The following is a 24506-nucleotide window of genomic DNA, read 5'->3' as shown; positions in this document are numbered from 1 at the left end:
GAAGCATATATATATATATATATATATATATATATATATATATATATATATATATATATATATATGTAGACAGACAGAGAGAGAAAGAAAAAAAACCTTTTAGACATCCTTTTCCATGGGATTCTCGTGAAATTCACGATCCTGCAATGTGCCATCACCTTACCCTCCTCCTCCCCCACTCTTATATTTACATTGCAAATGAAATTTCATTTCCACTTTTCATTCCTCTAAGTGGTCAACGTCTGACTTAATATCAATGTTCTCTATCCTTTTTCATTTTTCTTCTTCTTCTTCTTCTATCTTGACAAGCAGTCTCTCTCTCTCTCTCTCCCTCTCTCTATCTCTATCTCTTTCCTTTTCGCTCTTTATCTCTCTATCTCTTTCTATCTCGTTCAACAATAATCCTCTTTTTATTTCTATCTCCTTCTTCGAAGGACGACGCAATGCGTAGGCGTTTATCGTTCATCGAAATAGACAGAGATAGAAAGAAAAGATCGGGGGAAGTAAGTAAGGGGTGACTTTCGTCGAGAGGACGAAAATAGGCCAGCACGAATCTTTCCATCGATTTGCGATGTCTCGTATTGTTAGACCCTTCAAAATATATATATATGCCTGGATCTATTTCTCTCTTGTATACAACGTGATTTTCTTTCATTCCTTTATCCTTAAATTTTCTTTTCAGCTACATTTTACTGGTCATTGTAAAGAACTTATCTAAAATAACCTACATACATAGATACATATATATATATATATATATATATATATATATATATATATATATGTATATATGTATGTATATACGTGTGTGTGTTTGTGTGTCTATTATACGATTCTAAGCTTATTTTATTTTTTTACTCGCCCTTGTCCTATATGTCATACTTTTTTTCCCCCCGATACTATGCCTTTTATTCTAAGATAATCTCATTGAATGGCACGAGATTCAAATTAAAATGTCCATTTTCACTAACTTAACGTTCGTTCCCTGACAATCTTTCAGAATCTTCATCTTTCTCTTTTCGCCTTATATTAAATATTTCATAAACGTACCCTACGAAATAACCAAAGGCCGACTTTATCTTTAGATTAAAACGTCCTAATATCTTAAAGTAATACTGCACGTCGTTATTTTAATAGAAATAGCAAGCTGAAGCATGAAATTCTATTATAACGGCATCGAAATTCTAATTTCGATGGTTTAACGAGACTGAAAATAACGAGGTTCATATAACCGAGACTAGTTTTTGTTTCAAAGAGAAATATATCTCAAAAGTAGATTTTCTTTTTTCTTTTTTTGTTTCTTTTTTTTTTTTTTTCTTTACCCCTTCCCCCCACCCCTTCACCCCTCATCATATTTTCCTCTAGTAAAATATTCTTGGAAAAATTCTTATATATTCCTTATTCCATCATTCCTTTTTCTACCATGATTATTTTTTGAATGGGTCTGCGTATCGCTCATTACGGTTACACACAACTTTATATAATTATTCATACGATTATAAAAGTTAAGAGGAAACAAAATGAAATATTATAATAAAATTAATTGTACGCAAGATATTCATGCGTTTATATTCTAATATTAATTTACATATTTTTGTCGTTATGTATCATATCTCCCGCTATGTTATCATAGAACGGTGTAAAAAAAAAAAAAAAAAAAAAAAGAAAAAAAAAACAAGTCTAAACGATTGGTCTAATTTTATAGATAAAATAATTAATAATAATACTCGTCCCAAATAAGATTATAAGGAGGAAAAGCGTTGAAAAAAGAAAATATATAATGATATAGAGTATCGTATTAAATCAAAAAAAAAAAAAAAAAAAATGTAATATTTATCTACAAATGAATCATCATTGGTTCAACGTCAAGCGTCAGTTAAAACTTCTAAATTATATTTGAAAATCCATTATAATAATATAATATTATCGATTAATTAATGTAAAAGAAAATAATAATTATTAACGATTAGAAAAATACCATCTGTTTGATATCCATTTGTAAAATATTCTAACAGTATAATCTCTACGATATAAAATAACACGAGTTAACACAAGAGATAAAAAGATAGATTGGATAGTTTAAATATTCATGAATCTTGTCCATCAAAAGACAAAGAAGATAACATGCACTTGAAATATATCGTTATATATAATCTATATATCAACATACATATACGTATATATATATATATATACATATAAATATATATATATTTATATATATATATATATATATAACTAACACAATAATCGATATGTTCGAAAAGTCTATAAATTCATAGGATATACCGTTCGTTATCTTAACACCGAATATTGTGGAAAATTAATTAACGTTGGCGTGCCGTTGCATACGATAATTAATTAAGACGAACCCATCTCCCTGTCGGACGGAAGAACGGGCTAAAAACAAAAAGCACCCTGCTATGCGAGTGAGAGAGAGAGAGAGAGAGAGAGAGAAAGAAAGAGAGAGAGAGGGAACGATGCTAACAGCAAAATCATTTGCCCATTTTGCCTTTAAGACTGTAGAAATTAACCAAGCGCGCACTCATTTTCTCTCTCACACACACACACACACATATACGCATATGTATATACTTACATACGTACATATGTATTACGTATGCACCCACACACACACACACATACACTCGTTACATAGTTAAATTCACTTACCAAAATTCCGCAAAGAAAATTTTCCTTCTCCTACACTCTCATATTTTCCATTTAATTCTCACTTTATTTTTTTCCAGGTAAGAAAAAAATAAAGATAAACTTTGTTATCTCTTTATTGCCAATCTTAAATATCTTCTTCGAAATGCATATCTAAAGTATTTTAATTATATATACCATGGAAACTTTTCGACGTCATTTTAATCCCGTATATTTCTTTAAAACGCATACATATATATATATATATATATATATATATATATATATATATATATATATATATATATATATACATATGAAGAAGAAAACGATTAAAAAGAAACTTTGATCTAACATAAAAATAAATATAAATGCACTTCCGAATACGAACTGATATATACTAAATTTTATTAAAACGTACTAATGCGTCTACTCGTCCTTTTTCGCTCGTACAATATACATAATAAACTTTGCACGATGACGTATAAGCAATGAAAACAAAGAGAACGAGAGAAAGAGAGCAACATATAGCACCCAAACGACGACATATGTATGTCCTTTACGATGTTCACTATACCGATTGAATGCGTGCCAAAATAAACGACGTTGATCGATTAATGTCATTCACCTTTTATCACTCGTAAATCACACTACGCCAATGGCAACAACATTGTATTCTCAATCTTTCGTTTTCTTTTTCTTTTTTTTTTTTTCTTTATCCCACGGGAAAAATCAAATGACCGATAATGAAAATAATTTATTAATGAAATTATCCGTAAAACGAGAGAAAAATACTCTCTCTCTCATTCTCTCTCTCTCTCTCTCTCTCTCTCTCTCTCTCTTTGATTGGAAATACACGTAACGTCAATTACAAAATATTAAATCGAAGGAATAAATTCTGTAGAAGACAAATAAAGAGAATAATTAACAGATAATTGACGCATTCCTCTCTCTCTCTCTCTCTCTTTCTATATATATATATATCTTATTGGTTGTCTATCAGCAGGTGTTTCTTTTTGTCTTTTTCCCTCTCATTAAGCACCCTTCAAGCACAAGTGTCTATCTGAACGCGATAGAAGTTGCATTCGTTTTTGCATTTGGATGCATACAAGAAAACCGCGAGCTTTTCCACGACTCACCTACATAAACGAGTGAAAGAGAGAGAGAGAGAGAGAGAGAGTGATACAGAGAAAGAGATATGCACACAGGGAACGAATACATACGTATTATATGAAAAAGAAGACATTTTCTATCGCTTGGATGAGTTAGTCGCGAGCTACGCGTACACACTCTTTGAAATGGCAAAACAATCGGCGTTTATTCTCTGTGCTTTTCAGCATCCAACTGACACAGCTCATTCCCACAGAATTCCGCGGTATTTCCGCCTTGCCTTCCAACCAAACGGATGCAATCGTGCGAAAGAGTAAAACGTATTCGACTAATTCTACCTCCATATAATACATACTGTTACATACATACAGATATATATATATATATATATATATATATGTATGTATATACGTAGGTACGTACGTATCTATAATATAATATCATCGTACGTAATAATAGCCCGAAGAGATATCGGAGGTTCATTCTCACGGATATATTTTTCCAATCAAAACCATACCCCATTTCATTTATACAATCGACCCATAAAACGATTTCAAATGGATTTAACGATAATGACCGAGATAAAAAGGAATAAGATCTATGGGGAATCCTACGTATGTATTAATAATTAAAAATTATATTATAATTGTATTATTGCTTTCGTTGTTATTGTTGTTGTTATTATTATTCTTATGAATGAGATATACCTTGTATATTTACTATACCATTAATACGTTTATATGTATATAATATGTACCATTTTAATATTAATAATTAAAATGATACAGAGGGTGTCTCGTTTTTTTTAATCATCCTTCAAAAATGATAATAATTATCAAAAAGAAAATTATATTATTATTATTATTATTATTATTATTATTATTATTATTATTATAAATAAGACACCTTGTGTTGTACCATTAGATGTAACATTAATAATTAAAAGTTCACTTGGATGAAATTATAATCGAAAGTAAAAATCTTTTTCGATCAATTTATAAATGCATCGAGCGGAATATGAAATCCGACAGAAAGCTTTTTTCCTACATTTTTTTCGTATCCTAAATGCATACGTGTTGTTTAGAGCCATCAAAAAGTTCCCACCAACGAAACTCGATTTTCCATTCGCATTCAATTCGACATATGTCTATACCTTTCCTTCTGTTTCTATATTTCTTTATATTCCTTTGTTTCCTTTTTTCTCTTTTTTTATTTTTTCATTTCCTTTCAAGAGACCTTCGCAAAACAAAGAAACAATTCTATAAGCAAATATACATACCATCATGTTTATTCTCTCGTTTTCTTAAGTAACTTCAATCTCTATATGATTTCTAAACTCATTGTTATTTTTAAATCACGGCAATTAGATTTTTTAAATTTACGAAAGGAAAAAAAAAAGGAAAAAAAAGAAAAGACTTTTCACTTTTAATGCTTACGTAATTTATATTGCAAGTAAAGTATTCCTGTTAAGGAACTATATATATATCTTACGTGTAACAATTTGTTACGTAAATATGTATGTCTACATAATTCAAATGTAAAATATTTTATACAAATACACACAAACACACACACACACACACACACACACACACACATAAATACAAAATACACATAATAAAGTAATATTAAAAATAAATATCTCTTCGTACAATTCAGTTAAAAAATAAAAATTGAATCAGTTAAAAAAAAGAAAGAACTCCTCCTAGGACTTTAAATAGTAAATAATAAATAAAGAAAAAAAAAAAAAAAACATGAGAGAGAAAAGAACGAAAAAAAGAAAAAGTGAGAAAAGATAAAAGGATAAAAAGATAAAAAGAATAATAAAATAAAAAGAAAATCGTTTGTGGCTAACTAAACGAGCAAGTTTCAAGAAATAATTGGCTTTTGCAATTATTCATCGCACACAAAATTATCTACGCTTGGTGGATCATGCTTTTTAATCGATTCCACTGGCAAAAATAGATAAAAGGATCAACCTGGTTAAAGTGAGAAAATATTGGACGATTCTATTTAAAATACTGATGATCTAGCTAAAAGATTTAAACTGACATCGGACAACAACCAACATTTTATTAATTCGCACGGGGACAACGTTTATTAACTCTTTCGAGTTAAATTTTCACATTAAATTCACGAAAGAATATCAAATTTTCTTTGCAAGTAGTACAATAGTAGTAATTAAATACATTATAAAAGTTGTCTATTGTCGATATCATTGATTTATAAATTAATGATAATTATTTTGAAAATTTATAAATAATAATTCTGAATGACTTACTGTTGTCTTCACTCTTTCTTCTCCATAAAAAAAAAAAAAAAAAAGAAAAAAAAAAAGAAAAAAAGAGAAAAAGAATGTGATTTAATATTAAGAAAGAAAGAAAGAAGAATTAATTAAACGAAAAATAAAAACAAAAAATAAAGGGGATAAAATCGTCCTTCTCCGACATATAAAATATTTATTCTGGGGAAAAAGAAGAAGAAGAAAACGAAGAAAAAAAAAAGAGAGAGAGAGAAAATACCCAAGGATATTCTCAAGGACGTAGCCGATAAAACTATTCCGCGCGATACAAAATGGCCAATGTGTGGTTATGTAGTAGTGATAATAGTACATAGTAGTAAGCGTAGAAAATATATATTTCTAGACATTTATGAGGGGTTAAAGGAAGTTAGTTGGTTCAAGAATGTCCTTCTTCGATCGTTGAGTCACAGACGGTGATTCATCGAATCAGTGGAAACGTAAACACACGTGATATTATAAGAACGTAAAAACATATGTAAGTATGAGTGAACGTGGAAAACGTTATGTTCACTTTCTCTGTCTTTCTCGGTATATATAATGTGTATATATATATATATATACATATGTATATATATATATATATATGTATGTACATACATAGATAAAGGAAAGAAAAAAGAAAAGGCACATAACATAAGTATAACATATAGCTTGGCAAGAGACAAAAGATTATACGTGTATTTAGTGTAACATAGCTCGTACACATACATACATACATACATACATACATACATACATATATATATATATATATTACCCGTAGTTTCTTTCATGGAAGGAACGATTCTTGGGTACAATGAACGAAGCGCTTGAAACAGCTGATCGTATAGCGATAGCATAGCTCGGACTATTACAAATATCCTCTATCTTCGAGAAACCATCATCTCTAGAATCTCCATTTTATTTCTTAAAATAAAAGATATTGATATTTCTAATCGAAGAAAAATTTTTTAATATCACGCTTATTACGTGATGTAACGATTGATACATTAATCACGATCTATCAATGTTTTCATAATTTTATTCACAAACTTTTAAATTCAATAGAAAAATTTATGATCGTTTTTGACGAACAAATGTTTGTGTGGTTTTCTGGAGAAAAAAAAAAAAAAAAAAAAAGATAGCTGTTTTTATCGGTCAACAAATTTTCTTTTCTTCTTTTTGCTTTCTTTTTTTTATTCTTTCGTCGTAGAAAAACCGACTTAGACATTCTTTATTATGAACTTTCAATTATTTTATTATAATCCTTAACAATTCATCATTGATATATCTCCCTCGATCCTATCGGGACAATTTATAGAAATGATCTATAGAAACGATCTATAGAAATTTACGGTACGATAACTCTAAGAACGTATCGTATATCACATAAAGAATTTTCCAAGTTACTTGGAAAATGTTGTATTGGTTCACAATTCAACCTTATTCCAAAGATAATCTTCCAGAGTGCGTTATATACTAGGACAAAGTTTCTATGGCCAAACCACCGACAGCTGGCATTTGACAGTGACATAAAAGGAATAAAGAGAAAAATCAATAAAAGTGTATCTAGAAAGGGCAAAGAAAAAAAAAAGAAAAAAAAAAAAAAGAAAAAGAAAAGAAAAAAACGCACAACGAACTGAAAAGAATTCTCAAAGTTATATCAAGTTAATTAGATTTGACAATCGGTTAGAGCGATCAACGTCAAGAGCATTATATAAAATGGATTTAATATCATCTTACGTTAATTATATTAATACGTAATTCCAATTATGACCGATATCTCATATACATATACATATACATATACATATATATATATATATATATATATATATATATATATATATATTAATGTCGATTTTAAATCGTTCAACGTTAATCGATTAAAATATATAAAATTGCATGCAAAAATTATGGTAAAACAAGAAGGAAGTATAGAATCAAACCTGTTTCTTTAACGGCGTAGCATATTCATCTCTGCTTCTCTCGAACCTTTCGAACTTGAAACTGTTACTCCTGTATAGTTCATTATCACTCTGTTGTCTTCTACAGAGTCTCCTGGTGAATGCCCGTGGCCGGCATGGCGCACATTCGGAGGCGAGCTCCCAGTGCAAGTGCAACATCGCGAGCTCGGCCGTGCACCTGGCCATCGCGCAACCAGCACGTCTAACACGATATTTAACTCGTTTTATACGTCCTTCGGTTTGTGGTTTATGAGAGCACGGTCGAGTTCCAGCGACGCTATCCTCATCGTCCTCGTCAACGTTCTCTGCGGTTTTTCCGCATTCGCAGGTTGCGCGACTAGCCGTTGCTGTACGGCGTGTCGTGATCATCATCATCCTTGGCTCGTGGGAGCAAGGCCTTGATTGCTCGTCGCAGTCGCACTCGCACGGCGCCTCGCCGCCGTCTGTACGATTCTGCTCGACAACTGAGCCCGATGATCTCTCTTGTTGTTGTGACATTCCTACAGTTATCGATTGCTGTTGCTGCTGCTGTTGTTGTTGTTGTTGTTGTTGTTGTTGTTGTTGTTGACTTGTTTGACTCGAGGAGCCAACTAAAGGAGATGAAGTTCCTACACGACGTTGTTGCTGTTGTTGAGAGACAGTACCATTGCCTGTGTGTCGACAAGGTCTCTCCGCACAATCGCATCTGAAAATAAATCAAATGTTATTATATATATATATATATATATATATATAATAAAATATTATAAAAACTATAATAAAATTTTATGAGATTTTTTTTTGTTTTTTTTTTTTTTTTTTGTGAAGAAGAGTACGAAACAAGAGTCTACGTTAACGACTCTTATCAATCTCAATTTGGACCATTAACAAAAGCACTTCAATCATCATAAAAAATTTGCCAAAATATATCACGTATCATTTTACGTATCATTAGCACAGAATGTCGATATGCGCGCACATAGACACAAGTGATAAAGGGAGAGAACACCCGCGCGCATGCACATGTTTCTACACATATACGCGCGCGCGCGCGCGCGCGCCCATACACATACATACATACGCACACAACAGAAGGTATGTACACGCTCGACAGGTCCTTTAAGCCGCTTCACGCTCGGAACGAGCGAGACAAAATTTCGGATTTCAACCCTCAACATGCCGGATATATATATCTTCATGGTCTGATGCACGCGCACTTGCGTGTTCCTCCCTTGTGAACGTAAAACTCCACGAGTTTTATAAAGGCCTCATTATGACAATGAGTACTCTTATTTTCTTTAAGACGACTTTTGTTTGAATATTCGAGGACAATGGATTCTTTCATCAGAAAAAAAAAAAAAAAAAAAAAAGAAAAGAAAAAAAAAATCACAGTCAAATGTAAGGAGAAAACTATGGAGAACAGCACGATTATAAAATGTTCTCGTATCGACGCGAAAAATTTCATGAGAATGTAGCAGCTGATCGGAAGCAGTCCTTAAACGTATCATTGTATATCCTTACGCGCGAAATCACAAATATACAAAAGGACAATATCTCAATCAATATTTATCCGAAATTTCTACGGATGAAGAAAAACAAGGAGAAATAATTAAATGTACGTATAATTATCAAATGACATATACGTAGACTATTAAAATTACAATTAACGTTGAAACTTTTAATGTTATAATAATACAAACGTGTAGTTAATTGTTAAGCTCTATATAAAGAAAAAAATGAAATATGAGAAAAAGGAAAATAATGCCCTGCTTAAGACATATATATAGAAAAAAAAAAAAAAAAAAATATATATATATATATATATATATATATCAGTTCTCACCTTCTGACCCTCCGCGAAGATCCAGCAGCGCGGGATGCGTGTGGACAGGATTGCAACTCGTTTGGACAGTCGCAGTTGCCTATTACCGATTGCTGTTGTTGCTGCTGCTGCTGTTGTCTCGTACGACGAACCCTTATTAATACCGGATGTACCGGACACGGTTGCACTTGACAAGCACATACTATCGTTTGCGGACCTCGTGATCTTCGTGATCCACTGGCACCACGCTTCGCGCGTTGGTCCACGTGCAACTGACATGGTTGCACGGGGCAGCCGCAGCGTCCTACGCCACTGCGACGCCCAACACCTTGTACACGTCTCCAGACCCGCTCCATTCAACGACCGGCGTGCGACTGACAATCTTACGCCCCATACCATTCGCTCGGAACCATTTCGGTTAACTTCGGTAAGTTTCGGTTAACGTTCGACTCCTCGTCGAACTCGACGTTTTAAAGTAGGGATGAGAACTCGATGAGCTGTCAAACTCGTTACATCTGTACGACGATAATCAAGATATTCTCTTCTATTTTTTCGTTAGATATTAAAATCAAAGGATCTAATAATAAGATCGTATTATTCATAAACATATTGGAAATAAATCGGGGAAACTTTCGTTTAATATCTTCATAGAATTCTTTTTTTTTTTTTTTTTCTTTTCTTTTCTTTTCTTTTCTTTGATATACGTAAGTATAAAATGATGAGAGTGAACGTGTCTATTTTTTATTTCTTACTTCGATCGAAATCAATTTTTTATAAACGAATGTCATGTATATTTCTACCTCGTATGATGTCTCTTTCAAAGTGTTATTTTTTAATGGTTGGCTTTTATTAATGGATATTTTTTTTTCTTTCAGTTTATTTTTTTTTTCTTTTTTTTTTTCTTTTTTTTTTTCACTAGTACATATGTATGTACGTATATTTGATGTTATACATATTGTATAACTAAAGTGATTTATTCTGAAATATAGAAAGAATATCAAAGGAGATACGTTTTTTAATTTCTGACAAATCACGATTGGTCTTATTTATATATATATATAATTTTTATAAATACAAATTTGATAAATATAAATCCATATATTACAAGTAGTATAAATATAAATCGTAATGTTATAAAAAAAAAAAAAAAAAAAAGAACTGTTCTTATGTACCTTTCATAATTTGTTTCATTAAACTAATTTAATTTTTTCATCAATTCACTCGCGTTGTACTTAATACGGATGAGGCAAATATTTGTTGCAATATTCGTGGAATCTTTTGTAAATCCATACAAACGTAGGCACGTCCTGACGGCATTTTTTCGATCAATCTAAAAAAGAAAAAAAAAAAAAAGGAAGAAAAAATAAACAAACAAACAATGAAACTAATGAAAATGAATAATAAATAAGGATAAATAATGTTCTATACAAAACCTTGTCGCTTGATCGCCCAACGAACCGATAAAAATAGCATAAGCGTTTACGTCTGGATTCGACGTGAGTACTTTAGCAAATCTTTCTGGTCTAATCCCATAACGTTCTAAATTTGCATCCGAAAGTACAACAACGATCGATTCGTCACTATCTTCTTTTGCTAAGCCAGAAATAGCATCTTGCGTTGCTTCTAATGTATTATCACCGGACATACAAAATTGCGAATGAGCGTGCATCATCTGTAAAATGATTATGTTAAAAAAAAAAAAAGAAAAAAAAAAAAAAAAAAAAGAACAATTCCAATAACACATTATACTTAACATATTATTAAAATTTTTCTCATCTTACTTTGATTATTTCTAATCTTCTTTTATTATCAATCGGTGGTTTAGAACGATCCACAAATACGATACGATAATCATCTCCGGAATGACCAATGATGTCATATTGAAATTTATCTTCGTAACCACTGAACGATTCCATCACCATAACGCAAGCTTCCATTTCGCGATCTAATCGTCCGTCATAGCCATTAAATCTATACATGCTACCGGACACATCAACCACCAATTTCAATCTTTTCGGTTTTAATTGGGGAACACCAAGCTCTGGTTCCTTTTCTGCTCTACGTCGATAAATCGTTTTTTCACCCGTTAAACCTTCTATTAATTTGGTATCATCCAATTCACCGGACGTTTGGTGTCTACACCATTGACGTTCGTTGCTTTTAGCTTGTAAACTACCTAGGGGAAAGAAAAGAAAGAAAGAAAGAAAGAAAAAAAAAAAAAAGAAAAAAGATAAAAAACAATGATACGTATAGATCAAACAGGACATTACAAATGTTAACAACTTACCTAATATTATTCTCAATGCTTGAACTTGTTTAGAAACGGCATCGCTAAATCTATTGTAAAGTTTATGATCGTATTCGCTCATTTTGATATCCCTTAGACGTTGCTTAAATGCACGCAAACCCATTTCACGTGCAGCTTTTTTTATATGTTCAGGAACTGAATTTTTTTCATCGTCGCTAAGCTGATGTACCGTATGACCAGCGTCCAAACGATATGGACCACCCTTTCCACCTAATCCAGCCGTGTCTCTACCTAGGATTTTACGGGAAAAAAAAAAAAAAAAAAAAAAAAAATATATATATACATATAGTTAAAATATTTCTTAACATTTTGATTTTTTTTTAATCAAACCTCCTGTTCCACCGGCCCAAGTATTTCCACCAACGTGAGGATCATTTTTCTCATCGATCTTTCCATGTTTCGGTCCGCTTACATCTTGACCCGAATATCTTTCCTTCGTAATTTGTATCTTATCATCGTCAATTCCAATCATACTTCTCCAAGAGCCTAAAGACTTTTCTATATTCGTTAAAGACGTTTCCCATAGACGAACGCATCCAGTGACGTCAACAGTTACAAGGCCATAATTCGAAGTAGCCGATGCAAATATTGGTAACTCTTTACCGTATAACCATTGTGAAAGATGAGAGATTCTGGTAGGTCTAAAAAAAAAAAAAAAAAAAAAAAAAAAAGAAAAAAAAAAGCTTATTATTATCCATTATCAACTGTTGGAAATATTTGTAATAATAATTAAATAGCAATTAATTTTACTCGGGTATGGGAATGTATCGAACTTTGTGATTGACAGTATTAACGACTTCTAAATAACCAGAAATTCCAATATGTTTTTTATCATTAGGACAAACTTCTTCAGGAACTTGTTCAATGGATATCGTTCGTATCACTTGACCGTCGTTCGTTATAATAGGCGTAATAAAATTATTCAATCGTATTTTCCTAGGCCAATAATATAATTCATAAGCACTGTCCAATTCAGGAAATCCAATAATGATACCAGCGTATATGTTATTAGTAATCAAAAGTCTATTAGGAGAATTTATCTTTTGTTGCAACGCTTCGCTAAGTATATTTTGATGTAAATTATCTTGAGAACAATTCAATAAAATGTCTTTCCTCAGGTTAGTACTATCGGACTCTTGAATTTCTCGTAAAACGTTCGGACACGGTTGAGACTCCACAGACTTCTCGAAAATATATTTATTCTTGAACGTATCCTGTATCAGCCATTTATTCGCAGACGCAAGCAATATCGATTCCGCGTCACAGGGTAAATTGATCGAATAGACACTCATATTATCCAGATTGATAACTTCCACCTTGTTTTTGTTAGGAACGAAAAATACAATTTGATTGTTCGAAGAAATCAGATCCGGCAACATTTTCCAATTTAAATTTTGACGTCCAAGAGTATTAGAAATTTTATCAACAGTCTGTTCCAAAATTGATGACAATTGAATTTCTTGAACGGACCCTTTATCCGTATTTATCATTAGCAGACTATTACTCTAAAAAAAAAAAAAAAAAAAAGAAAAAAAACGATTAACAAAATATAAAAATTATTGTAATTTTTTTTTCTTTTCTTTTTTTTTTTTTTCGACACATAACTTACATTTCCTTCATGTAGAAAAATATTTCCAATTTTATCAGATGCAATTGTACATAACGATGCATTATTATGACTTCGTTCTTTAATCAAACCGTGTATTTTAATCTCTTGAATTGTTTCACTCTCTAGATTCATAGTAAACAAACTTAAAGGATTCGTAGTAAGTACGTGTACTTTATCATCTGTGCCATCTCCTTTTGTTCCCTTAGTAACTGTCAAAGACACGACAAGACCACTTTCGTTTAATGGTACAGTCCAATAACTCTGTAACTCGGTGAACCATGCAGATCTAGCTTCTACTCGATCTAACATTTGACTATTTCGAATTGGATAAGAGGGTGCTTTCAATTTAATGTATCTCTCTTGAACGGGCAGAACCTTGAATGTGTTCAAAACGTTCCAACTACCGCAAACCTTGATATCCGGTAAAGATATTCTGAAAGGAAAAGGAAAAAAAAATGTTTTGTACATTTTACTGCTTTAAAAATTTATTTTATTAATTCTAAAAATTATATAAATTTTTCTTTTCCTTTTTTTTCCTTTTTGCTATCTATATTACTAAAAAAAAAAAGAAAAAGAAAAAAAAAAAAAAGGAAAAAGAAGAAAAAAAAACTTGGGTAATAAAACCGATAAACATTTTTTTATTTACATATTTTCTTGAAAATTATATAAAATGAAATACATCCTTACTCTTTCGCTAATGCTACATTATTCGGTGAAGTTCCTACGGGAATGCCGTGTTTGTGTAAAACAGTTACTAAAGTATCAAAAATTTCTGGACTGTATCGATCGAAATCAAATACATTTCTGACAACTACCGATAAAGGTTCTTTTGGAAATTTCTGAAATAATTACAATTCGTGTAATTATTTTCAATGAAATAAAATATCATTGATTACATTAGCATATATATATATATATCATTCAGGCTCACCTCTATATGTTTGACTATATTGACAACTTCTCGTGTCGAATAGGGATAGGATACTAATCCTTGATCGGCCATACCTCTCAATTCTCCAAAGGCCTTGACCAATTTCTCTATTATTTTATCATCGACATTAGGACCGTATTGCTTTAACAATTGAATTTCATTTTCCATAGTGGGATTATCAACAGAATGTGTACTAAATAGATCTCCCAAAGAACCGAAGAAATCATTGCCCAAAAATGGAAAACCAGGTCTGTTCGCTAATACTATTATTCTGAAATCTGGATGAAGTGGTATCCTTTCGTTAGAATTATCAATAATTAAATTGGTATTAGATGGAACGATTCGTCTGCCATCCGATAATATCATTTCTCCGGATTCGACCAAAGTCTAAAATCAAATGTAAATCAAATCAAATCAAATCAAATCAATTCCGACATCACTCAAAGTTAAATCTCTTGAATGGGATCAAAGGATGTTTAGTAAAAAAAAAAAAAAAAAAAAACTTACCTTTAATATACACGTCACATGTGTCGGAGCTTTATCCGCCTCGTCGATAACAAGCACATGTCCAAGTTTAACCGCTTGAACAAGTGGTGAATCCTCATAAACTACTTTACCGTCTTTAACCATAGGCTGCAATGTTAAAGTTTGAACAGTAGTATCCCTATGCAATTGAATATATTCTCGGGGTCTATTCATCAATTGTAACAATCTATCGACTATTTTATTTTTACCAACGCCTTGATTACCAACTAACAAAAGATTATGTCCGAGCATAAAGTCTTGAAGTAAGCTTTCCAAAAGTGTTAAATGTTGTGGTACGTCGTAAAATAAAATATCTGGTACTTTGCTTAATAACTTCGTATTGTATCTATCGACAATAGTTTTACCAATTTTCACGGTATTATCTGTAACTTCGTAATCGATCTTCCGTTCGGTCTTATCTTCTTTAGGAATTATATTCAATCGATTCAAACAATCATCGAGTGCTTGTTTAGTCACAGATGGTAAGAAACGTGCCAGGCAAGCTCGATGAACGGCCGTGTAAGCATCATCGTTATCAAATTTTTTCATTCTTTCGGCTATTCTTAATAATTGTCTTGTACTAAGTGATCCAGCGAGAGATTGTAAAGTTGGATCATTCGAAGATCTTAATGTGTGCGCTAATTGAATAATATTTAAAAGAGCTTCGCTGGGTTCTCCGTACTACATATATAAAAAAAAAGTATATGTATATATATATATATATATATATATATATATATATATATATATATATATATACATAAATTATATAATGAATTAAGGAAAGAGAAAATTTAAAGGGTGAAAGGTACTTACTTTCGAGCGAATAATATGAATTTCTTCTTCTTTAGCCAGAGGTCTCATTTCATGAAAAAGGAACATACTCAAAAGCTCTGAATTTAACCACTGACCTATTGAACTATTAATCATTGGCTTTCCAGCAAGTGCTATCAATCTAAAGGACGGATGAATTTGATAAATCCCCGATTTATGCATTTCTTCGTCCGATTTTTTATACTCCTCTTTAATTTCGTTGTATCGATCGGATCTTATAAGTCTCGTGCCATCGTGCAATTGTAATTCACGATCGTGAATTAATCTTAAAGGAAGAGAATACTAATCAATTATGGATTGTAACTCTAACATATATATATATATATATATATGTGTGTGTGTGTATGTATGTTTGTCTTTTTTAAATCATTATACCTATGTAATATGGCAAGAGTACTAGAATGTATTCTATCTATTCCATCTAACACAGCCATTTTTCCTTCAAGAGCTGCATCCACAAGAGCTGAATTTCTCCAAACAGTATCACCATTCGGTAACGTTGTTCTTTGCTGTATTAAATCCCTCGACGTCATGTCCTAATACGACAAAATAAAACATAAATCTATCATATAACAAACGAATAGGAAGAAAATAAAATTTCTAAAATCGTGAAATCATTACTTCAAAAATACTTCAAAACTAACTTGATAAAGCATTATAGGCTCTACTTCATAACCCATTAAATCAGCTAACTTTTGAACTGTCGTAGTTTTCCCACAACCTTTCGGACCAATTAAACACAAATCCGAGGCCAAATGCGATTCCATTAAGCTGGCCAATAAATTATTTTGATACTTCGTCTCTATATAATTATCTCCCATTGATTTATTTAATTCTATCGATCCAGAAAGTACCTGTATATAATTGAAAAGAAAAAGAAAAAAAAAAGAAAGAAAGAAAGAAAAAGAATTCAATTATCAGTTTTCAAAAAAAATATAAAATTCACACAAAAAAATATCCTTTTTCTTTTTCCTTACTTGCAACGTCGTTTTTACGTCGTCCCTTTTGATAAAAACATTTAACAAATTCTCTCCAATTTTCTCAGTATCTATTTTACTTGATTTTCTTATCAATGGATTTCTCAAAACATCGAACGTTTTAAGAATATTTTCAACAGCGTCTTGTCCTTCCTTTCCCAAAAACAATTTGTACGGATAAAACCTATAAAATATATCAAATACCGAGAGATCCGGACAATTATCCTACGGCAATAACCGAAAATAAATAATTAAAGAAAAAATTAAAAAATATTGCATAATAGAAAATCAATCAAACGAATTTTGATATATGTACCAAAATTTTCGCAGCTAGCGGAAGATTATCCAAAGGAAAATCAGGAAGATTCAAACTCATAGCTTCCTGAGTTACCAAGGCATGAGCACAGGATAATAATTTTGATAAACGTTCTGGATCAATGTTGTCCGATGTTATTTTTTTCATCATATTAATCTGTTCCTGAAAAAGTTCCAAAAAAAAAAAAAAATATATATATATATATATAAATACAATAATATTAGAGAACTTTCTAAATTTTAATGGATGTGGAATCACTTTCGAAGAAGAATCATTTTTTTGCGATTCACTCGAAGATTATAATTATTTTCAAGAGTTGATTTATTTGAACAATTTCTATTATCGATTAAATTTGCAAATTGATAAAAACGTAATACGAATAATAATTCTCATGTGATCTTTAATTAAATCGTCTTTGAATTGTTCACTTCGATAAATCAAACTCTCCTATAATGAACATCATCTGAACTATTATAATATTTTAATATGAGAAGATCTCTGTATTGAAAATCTTTGCAATAATAAAAATATTTTATAAATAAAAATAGCACCTTCATTTATTCGATCAATATACTTAAATATTAATTGATAAGTATTCTTAAATAAACGATCAATATTTAAAATAAAATCAAACGCAATTTTGACACTTAATTATTTATAGTAAATACTTACTATATATATATATATATATATATATTTATTTATTTACTTATTATACCATAGATATTTGTATATACCGATCATTTATATTAAAAAATACTTATCATTAATTAATAAAAAAAAAAAAAATATTGATAGAATAAACACAAATGAATAAAAATTGTTAATAATAAGCTCAGTCAATATGTTTATCGGATAAATGATCAATGAAAGATTTTGATATAAAAAAAAGAATATATATATGCATATATATATACATATATAAATATACATATATATATATATTTAATTCAAATAATATTATTTTCACGAGAATTCGTGAACCAGTGATTTAACGAATAAGGAATGTTACTATTGCGATCGATTCCATACATAAAAGCTCTTGGAGTGATTAACGCCAAGTGGTTCCTCCTAACCGAGGCAACTACCCGAGTAACTACCACTCGACACGAAATCCCCTAAAGGATTTACCTCAAGGATTTTCATGGAAAACTTTCCAATGGAATGATACCTTATCCAAAGTCGATCTCTTCCAAAGCGATAATGAGTGCTGTATACATATATTCAATCCTCTGTTAGAAATTCAAGAGAACTATATCCATTAAAATGGTTGAATTCATTCGTTACTTATCTATTATTTTTCGATTCCACAATTCACACGAGATACTCTCTAATACTCGAGAAATCAGTTTCGTGATGGCAATTTTACGTGAAGACATGTAATTTTTTCTGAAAGACAATTTCAAATATACAAGATAGAACTCCCTTTCTCTTGATATATATATACATCCATTATATCTATCATATTATAACTATTCTATCTATAATATATATATATATATATATGTATAAAATATATATATATATATATATATATATATATATATATATATATACATATACGAATGTCACTTTAAAAAAAGTTTGACAAAGTTTCGTAAGGAACTTTAATAATCTTAGTTTCATCAACGAGAGAGGACACGCGACATCAAATTAAAAAGTATCATCAGTTAATGTGTGTCTTTTCGTTGAGGATAAAAGGGAAAAAGAAAGGAAAGGGTAAACGATTATAATAATAATCGCGTTGATTAATCGTAATATATAAAACCTGAATTCGTACGAATTAATTACAAGTGCAAGAAATAAAAAGAAAGAAAGTTAATTTTCTCTAATTTTCATCGTTCTCATCCATTATTATCCTTAGTAATACTCTTCTAATAAACGTGAACTGAATTATACTTATTCTATTACTATTCCTAATGATTCAAAATTATACGTGTGATTCACGATATACACATGAGAAACAAAGTATCGTTATTTATGAATATTTTTAAAACGTTCGATCGGTATTTATAATGAAATATAAATACGCAATATAATTGATGCGAATTATGAGATTTAATTATTTATATAGAATAGAAAATATTCATATTCGTATGATCATTTATTTTACAAAATGTTCGTCATTAATTAATAAAAAGTATTGGATCGAATAAATATAAATCGAAGACAGATAACGTCGATCGTATAGAAAGAATTAAATTCCTTTTTAATTTTCATCGATAAATTAGATTGTTTTTTTCTCCTTTTTCTTTTTTTTTAATTTAAAAAAATCGTTAAGTCTGAAAAAAAAATGCTGTAGAGTTAATGATAAATGTCGTCAGAATTATTTCTTGAAAAGAGAGAACATAAAAAAAAAAAAAAAAAGAAAATAGAATGAGAGACAGTGAAACTAAAGCGAATTACAGAAGAAAGTATGTCAACTTAGTTATAACGTTTAGGAAATAATTTCGTGCGAACGTTAGAACGTTAGACGGTTAACTCTTCGTGTCTGTGTGGTATTCGGAAAAGTAACATAACTGACACGACAATGCGTGACAAAATGCCTTTGTGTCATAGCGGAAACAATCTAAATACTTTATTCTAATTATTTCGAGGTTTTAAGCACTTTTACTCTAGCATTACCGTCCCGTTATGATCTATTCCTACGATTTACACGTATTCTTTTTAAAACCGAGTGAAAAATGATCATAAAAAAAAAAAAAAGAAAAGAAAAAAGCAAAAAAGAAAAAAAAAAAAAAGAGAACTCGGCGATATCTCATTTAGGTACTATACATACAGGATATAAATAGGAATTTTCTTTTCTTTTCTTTTTTTTTTTCTTTTTTTCCTAATAAGAAACAATAAAGAATCTTGACATAGACATTTTTTTGTCTAAAGAGAAACATCGAATACATTTGATTTTTTATAATAACATAGATAGATATTTTATGGAAAAACTTGTTTATAATTATCTTTCAGTATTCCTATATATATATGTGTGTGTATCACTATGATTAGAATATTTAGAAAATATTTGAGATGACAAAATTGTTATTATCATAAAATTTAGAAGCAAAATTAATTTTTTCACCCTTTCTTATATATTAATATATCACGTGCAAGAAGACGGATAAGAACAAATTTATATTTTCTCTTAAATGGATAATTTTATTCGAATATTAATCGCAAATGAGTGATTCCTGAGAAGATGCATTTCTTTTCTCGTTGCAATTAAGTTTAGGCATGAAGATATGCAGCTGTGGTCGACCAACGGGGGACAAAGAATTGGTGAAACTTTTTTTTTTTTCTTCTTCTTCTTCTTCTTCTTTTTTTTTTTCTTTCGCCATCTTCGATGGATCTTCTTCTTCCTTCTCCTTCTTCTCCTCCTCCTCTATCGTAGATTTTTTTTCTTCGATTTCTATTAAATCCTTCCTCTTAGCGCGTTCATCGATTTCAAATAATTTTCTTCTGGTCATCCTTCGTTCGCTTCTCTCGAAACATTCCGGCTTTCGTTCTCTTTCTAATTTGTAATTTTTTATTGCCATCTTTCTCTTCATCATAGAAATTTCATTCTTGCTCGAAGGAAACTTCCTCGAATCTCGATTTTCCATTATATTTAAACGTTCATTCACTTCCTCTACGTCTTTCACGTAATTCTGAACTTTCCCTGATAAATCCAACCATTGAAGTACTCTCTCCGACAAAAGATTCGAACGTATCTCTGGTAATTCGAATTTATCAACGTTCGATCTCGACGAATCGTTCGACGAGTTCCACAATTCGTCGATACTTTTAATTTCTATCCTAAAATTTTCGACACTTTGATCTTCCAACAATTCTCCTTTGATATCCTTCGTAATTGGAAATGATTTTAACAATCTTCCAGAATCATTTGATAATAATCTATCACATGTTGGTGCCGATTGTCTACGAATCATTTTAGAAGATATCCGATCATCTTTATCTATCATCATGTGTTCACAGTTTAGGAAACAATTGTTCAAACGATCGAATTCTCGTGATTTCAATTGCTGATAATCCGATTGATAATCGTTACCTTTCGATGTATGCAGTCGTCGGCGTATCTTCGTGTTGATCAATGGATCATCCGGTGATAGAACAGCATGACGAATACCATCCACCCAAATAGTTCGTACCGATAATGGTCTTTCTGACGATGACCATATAGCAGGCATTATTTTCTTTCTTTTCTTTTCTTTAATTGACCCAATTTTTTAGATCCTTTGATTTCTTCACTTTATTCAACGCAATCGTTTTAACGAAGAACACGTGTACTTTCATATCACAAATTTACATAGTATTCATTTATTTAATTTTTATTTATTATCAGATTTGTATAATCGTTGAAATAAAAATTAAAAAATTCTCTTTGATCTTTGATGAAACGAAAGAAACAACCCTTCTGCCGAATTCCGACGCGTATCGACTTTGGTAGAGAAGGGACAAGTAAGGTTTCTAACGTTTGGGACACGCGATCCCAATGTCTGTGACCGTCGCGCAGTCACGGTCTTCGTTTATATAGGAAGGAAACGAGTATCGGAAGGGATGGATGGTGGGGTTTGTACAACCACCCCAACAACCCCCATTCCGAAGATACGCTATTTCCATTATTCGTAACGTGGTTTACGTTTTATGCTACGATAAGTCACATTTTATATAATTTTTCTTTTTTATTACCTTTATCCTACAATTTCTATCAATTGAAGGGATATTATACGTTATGAACTTTTACGGTATGAACGTGTCAAATTTAACAATTCTATTATGCGAGAACGTATGATATAATCAATTTGTTTATTGTCTAATTTAAAATTATTATATTATTATTGTCATTATTATTATTATTATTATTATTATTATTTAATTATAGGTATTTATCAATTTTATTATATTAACTTACTTCAAAGGTAGAAAATGGAATATATCGTGCTTGAAATCTAGATCTTAGAGGTGGATCCAATGGATGACCAGGATAACGTGGTGATGGTAGTCCCAAAGCGATTACTCTAAAGTCCTCGTTGACTCTAACCAATTGCCATGCGTCTAATTCTGCTTGACTATGTTGCTTTCAAAAAAAAAAAAAAAAACAATTGGGATGACATATAATAGTTATATAAAATATTAAATTACACGCAAATGTTGTCATTTTTAAATACATATGTTTGTAAAATATACCTCTAATAATTTATCATAACGCTCAGCTGGAATAAGGAACCTGCCGTCTTCCAAATGCATTTCTCTATTTTCTAATAGATTATTTAAAATAGGCAAAACATTTCGTTCTGCTTTCTCTACGCCTTCTATCAGAAGAACTCTACCATTAATAGCAGCTCTTACTGCACTTTGATCATGATAATATGCAGTTCCACTTTTAATCTCTCTTCTCTGTTTCAAATCAGCCTCCGTTGTATCTCTTGATAAAGCAATGAATTCTAATTCTCGATTTGTTAATTCTAAAAAGGCCAAAGCTAATTCTCGTCTTCTGGAACCTGGACTTCCTGTTAGAAAAATATCTTGACATAAGATATCCTTTTGTAGCATCCATTTTAAATGCCTCAATGATCCTTGTCCAGTTACATTTAATACTGTAAAAGAGAGAGAGAGAGAGAGAGAGAGAAAAAAAAGGAAAGGATTTCAATATATATTTTAAATTATAAATCAAATTTCTTTTCGATGACAGATATATCAGATACTTACAATATTTTCTAGGAATGTATTCTGGAGTTTTCGCTGTTTTGACACGCTTCGATACGTCAGCAATAGTCACAAATGTATCATCTAATTAAAAATGAATGAATGTAAAAATTCAAACGTGTTAAATAATTGTTAATGTTCGTTTTTCTTTTATTTCTTGTTTTTAAATGATTTTTTTACGAATCCAAAGAGAAACCTAAACTTACCTGATTTGCAACGAATTAACATAGTTGATAGGTTAGGATAAAATATTCTTGATCGTTCCAAAACTTTACACGTTATTGATAAACGTTTACATTTCAAACAATTAAATATCATTTTGATTAAATGACGGACTATTTCTTTTTTAACTGTAACACGTGCATCATCGTTCGTCGCTCTGCAAAAAATACTTTGGACTTGAACTTGTAATAATTTGAATAAAAAATAGCGGGAGAATTTGAAACATATATATATATATATATATATATATATATAAGTACAATATTTTTTTGAATGTTGGATCGTTTTTTAAATTATTACGATAAGAATGTATTATATATTTGTGATAACGAAATTGTCATTCGTCATTGTGCCTCCTTTATCATGTACTTCTAAACTGTTAAACTAAACTCAGTTTTGTCTGACGAAACTAAACGATATAATGACAAAAGGTTTTTATATGTATATATATATGTATATATATATATATATACGGTTACATAATGATTTTGTAATTTTAGATAAGCTATTATTCTTATACATAGTCAAATGTCATATATATTATTATATTTATTTAATTCCATATATATATATATATATGTATATAGAAATTATTATATAATTAAAATATAAATATAAAATAAATATCTATACAAATGATTTTACATTATTTGAAATCGTGCATATTAAAATATTTTCTTTCTAATAGATATCTCCTATGAAATGTAATGATCAAAGTTCATTTGGTGATATATCAAATAAGGGGATAATATACAAAAGTAAATGCACAATGTCAAAAGTTTTAAGCATCTATTTCTTATTATCACATCGAAGAACATTACAATCTTTCTGAAAGGTACACATTGATTTTATCAATTTTATCAGCATAGTTCGTATCAACAACATCAGGTTGTAAAATATTAATTGATAATAAAAAAAAAAAAAAAAAAATAAAAATAATATTTATAATAAGATATAATTTAAATGTACCGGTATGCAATAATAAATAATTTTATTACATTTTTAGGAAATCTTTGAAACGAAACTACATTATTTATACAACAAAACAAAAGATAACATTTTACCAAAAATATCATCTACTTAAATATTAAAACAAAAAAAAAAAAAAAAAAATAAAAAGCCATAAGCAAGTACTGTAAGATATAACTACTGTAATTAATAAAAGTGTCTTTGCAAGATCAATCTATCCTTTTACCTTTTATTAAAGGTAACGTAAAAGCTATTCTGAAAATATTATATCAATGATAAGAGTATTTACTGTATATATAAAATCAATTAT

General features: G+C 30.2%; 3 protein-coding genes and 1 long non-coding RNA gene across 5 annotated transcripts in view; 1 reads left to right on the top strand and 3 right to left on the bottom strand.

Annotated features, from left to right (window-relative positions):
- The window catches only part of LOC124424427, a 180876-nt gene extending 170687 nt beyond the window's left edge, over positions 1 to 10189 (bottom strand). The window contains exons 1-2 of the mRNA XM_046963462.1: positions 9830 to 10189; positions 7990 to 8692 (exon numbers count right to left, since the gene is read on the bottom strand). Coding sequence (XP_046819418.1) covers positions 7990 to 8692; positions 9830 to 10164 — 1038 coding nt within the window. The 5' untranslated portion in view covers positions 10165 to 10189. The remainder of the gene's footprint in view (positions 1 to 7989; positions 8693 to 9829) is intronic.
- A 616-nt stretch (positions 10190 to 10805) lies between these two features.
- LOC124424207 (von Willebrand factor A domain-containing protein 8) lies at positions 10806 to 23583 on the bottom strand. Of its 2 annotated transcripts, XM_046962938.1 has the most exons (20): positions 23528 to 23583; positions 23212 to 23384; positions 23009 to 23089; positions 22487 to 22896; positions 22212 to 22376; positions 17309 to 17470; positions 16993 to 17217; positions 16660 to 16869; positions 16391 to 16551; positions 15998 to 16280; positions 15164 to 15862; positions 14657 to 15043; positions 14413 to 14564; positions 13726 to 14158; positions 12867 to 13621; positions 12447 to 12757; positions 12096 to 12347; positions 11590 to 11984; positions 11242 to 11480; positions 10806 to 11138 (listed from the first exon to the last, which is right to left on the bottom strand). In XM_046962938.1, exons 1-20 carry the CDS (start codon positions 23566 to 23568, stop codon positions 11021 to 11023), a joined length of 5652 nt encoding a protein of 1883 aa, XP_046818894.1. In that variant the 5' UTR covers positions 23569 to 23583; the 3' UTR covers positions 10806 to 11020. The 2 variants fall into 2 exon arrangements, with proteins under 2 accessions (XP_046818894.1, XP_046818895.1); XM_046962939.1 differs by lacking the exons at positions 10806 to 11138; positions 11242 to 11480 and having other exon boundaries at positions 11762 to 11980.
- On the bottom strand, positions 20295 to 22198 carry LOC124424208 (protein MNN4-like). The gene is made up of 2 exons (XM_046962941.1): positions 21348 to 22198; positions 20295 to 21254 (listed from the first exon to the last, which is right to left on the bottom strand). Exons 1-2 carry the CDS (start codon positions 21484 to 21486, stop codon positions 20470 to 20472), a joined length of 924 nt encoding a protein of 307 aa, XP_046818897.1. The 5' UTR covers positions 21487 to 22198; the 3' UTR covers positions 20295 to 20469.
- Positions 23555 to 24370, top strand: LOC124424209. The gene is made up of 2 exons (XR_006942254.1): positions 23555 to 23658; positions 23916 to 24370. It is a non-coding gene; the product is annotated as an uncharacterized LOC124424209 (long non-coding RNA).
- Positions 24371 to 24506: the final 136 nt, after the last annotated feature.

This window comes from Vespa crabro, chromosome 5 (genome assembly GCF_910589235.1).
Source record: "Vespa crabro chromosome 5, iyVesCrab1.2, whole genome shotgun sequence".
Lineage (NCBI taxonomy): Eukaryota > Metazoa > Arthropoda > Insecta > Hymenoptera > Vespidae > Vespa > Vespa crabro.
This window is presented reverse-complemented; position numbering and strand designations above follow the sequence as displayed.

Coding starts and splice junctions, on each gene's coding strand:
- LOC124424208 (XM_046962941.1), bottom strand. CDS start 21,486: ATGCCTGCTATATGGTCATCGTCAGAAAGACCATTATCGGTACGAACT. Junction 21,255..21,347: donor ACGACTGCATACATCGAAAG/GTAACGATTATC, acceptor ACATGATGATAG/ATAAAGATGATCGGATATCT.
- LOC124424207 (XM_046962938.1), bottom strand. CDS start 23,568: ATGACAATTTCGTTATCACAAATATATAATACATTCTTATC. Junction 23,385..23,527: donor ATATATAATACATTCTTATC/GTAATAATTTAA, acceptor TATTTTTTGCAG/AGCGACGAACGATGATGCAC. Junction 12,348..12,446: donor TTGGGCCGGTGGAACAGGAG/GTTTGATTAAAA, acceptor GTAAAATCCTAG/GTAGAGACACGGCTGGATTA.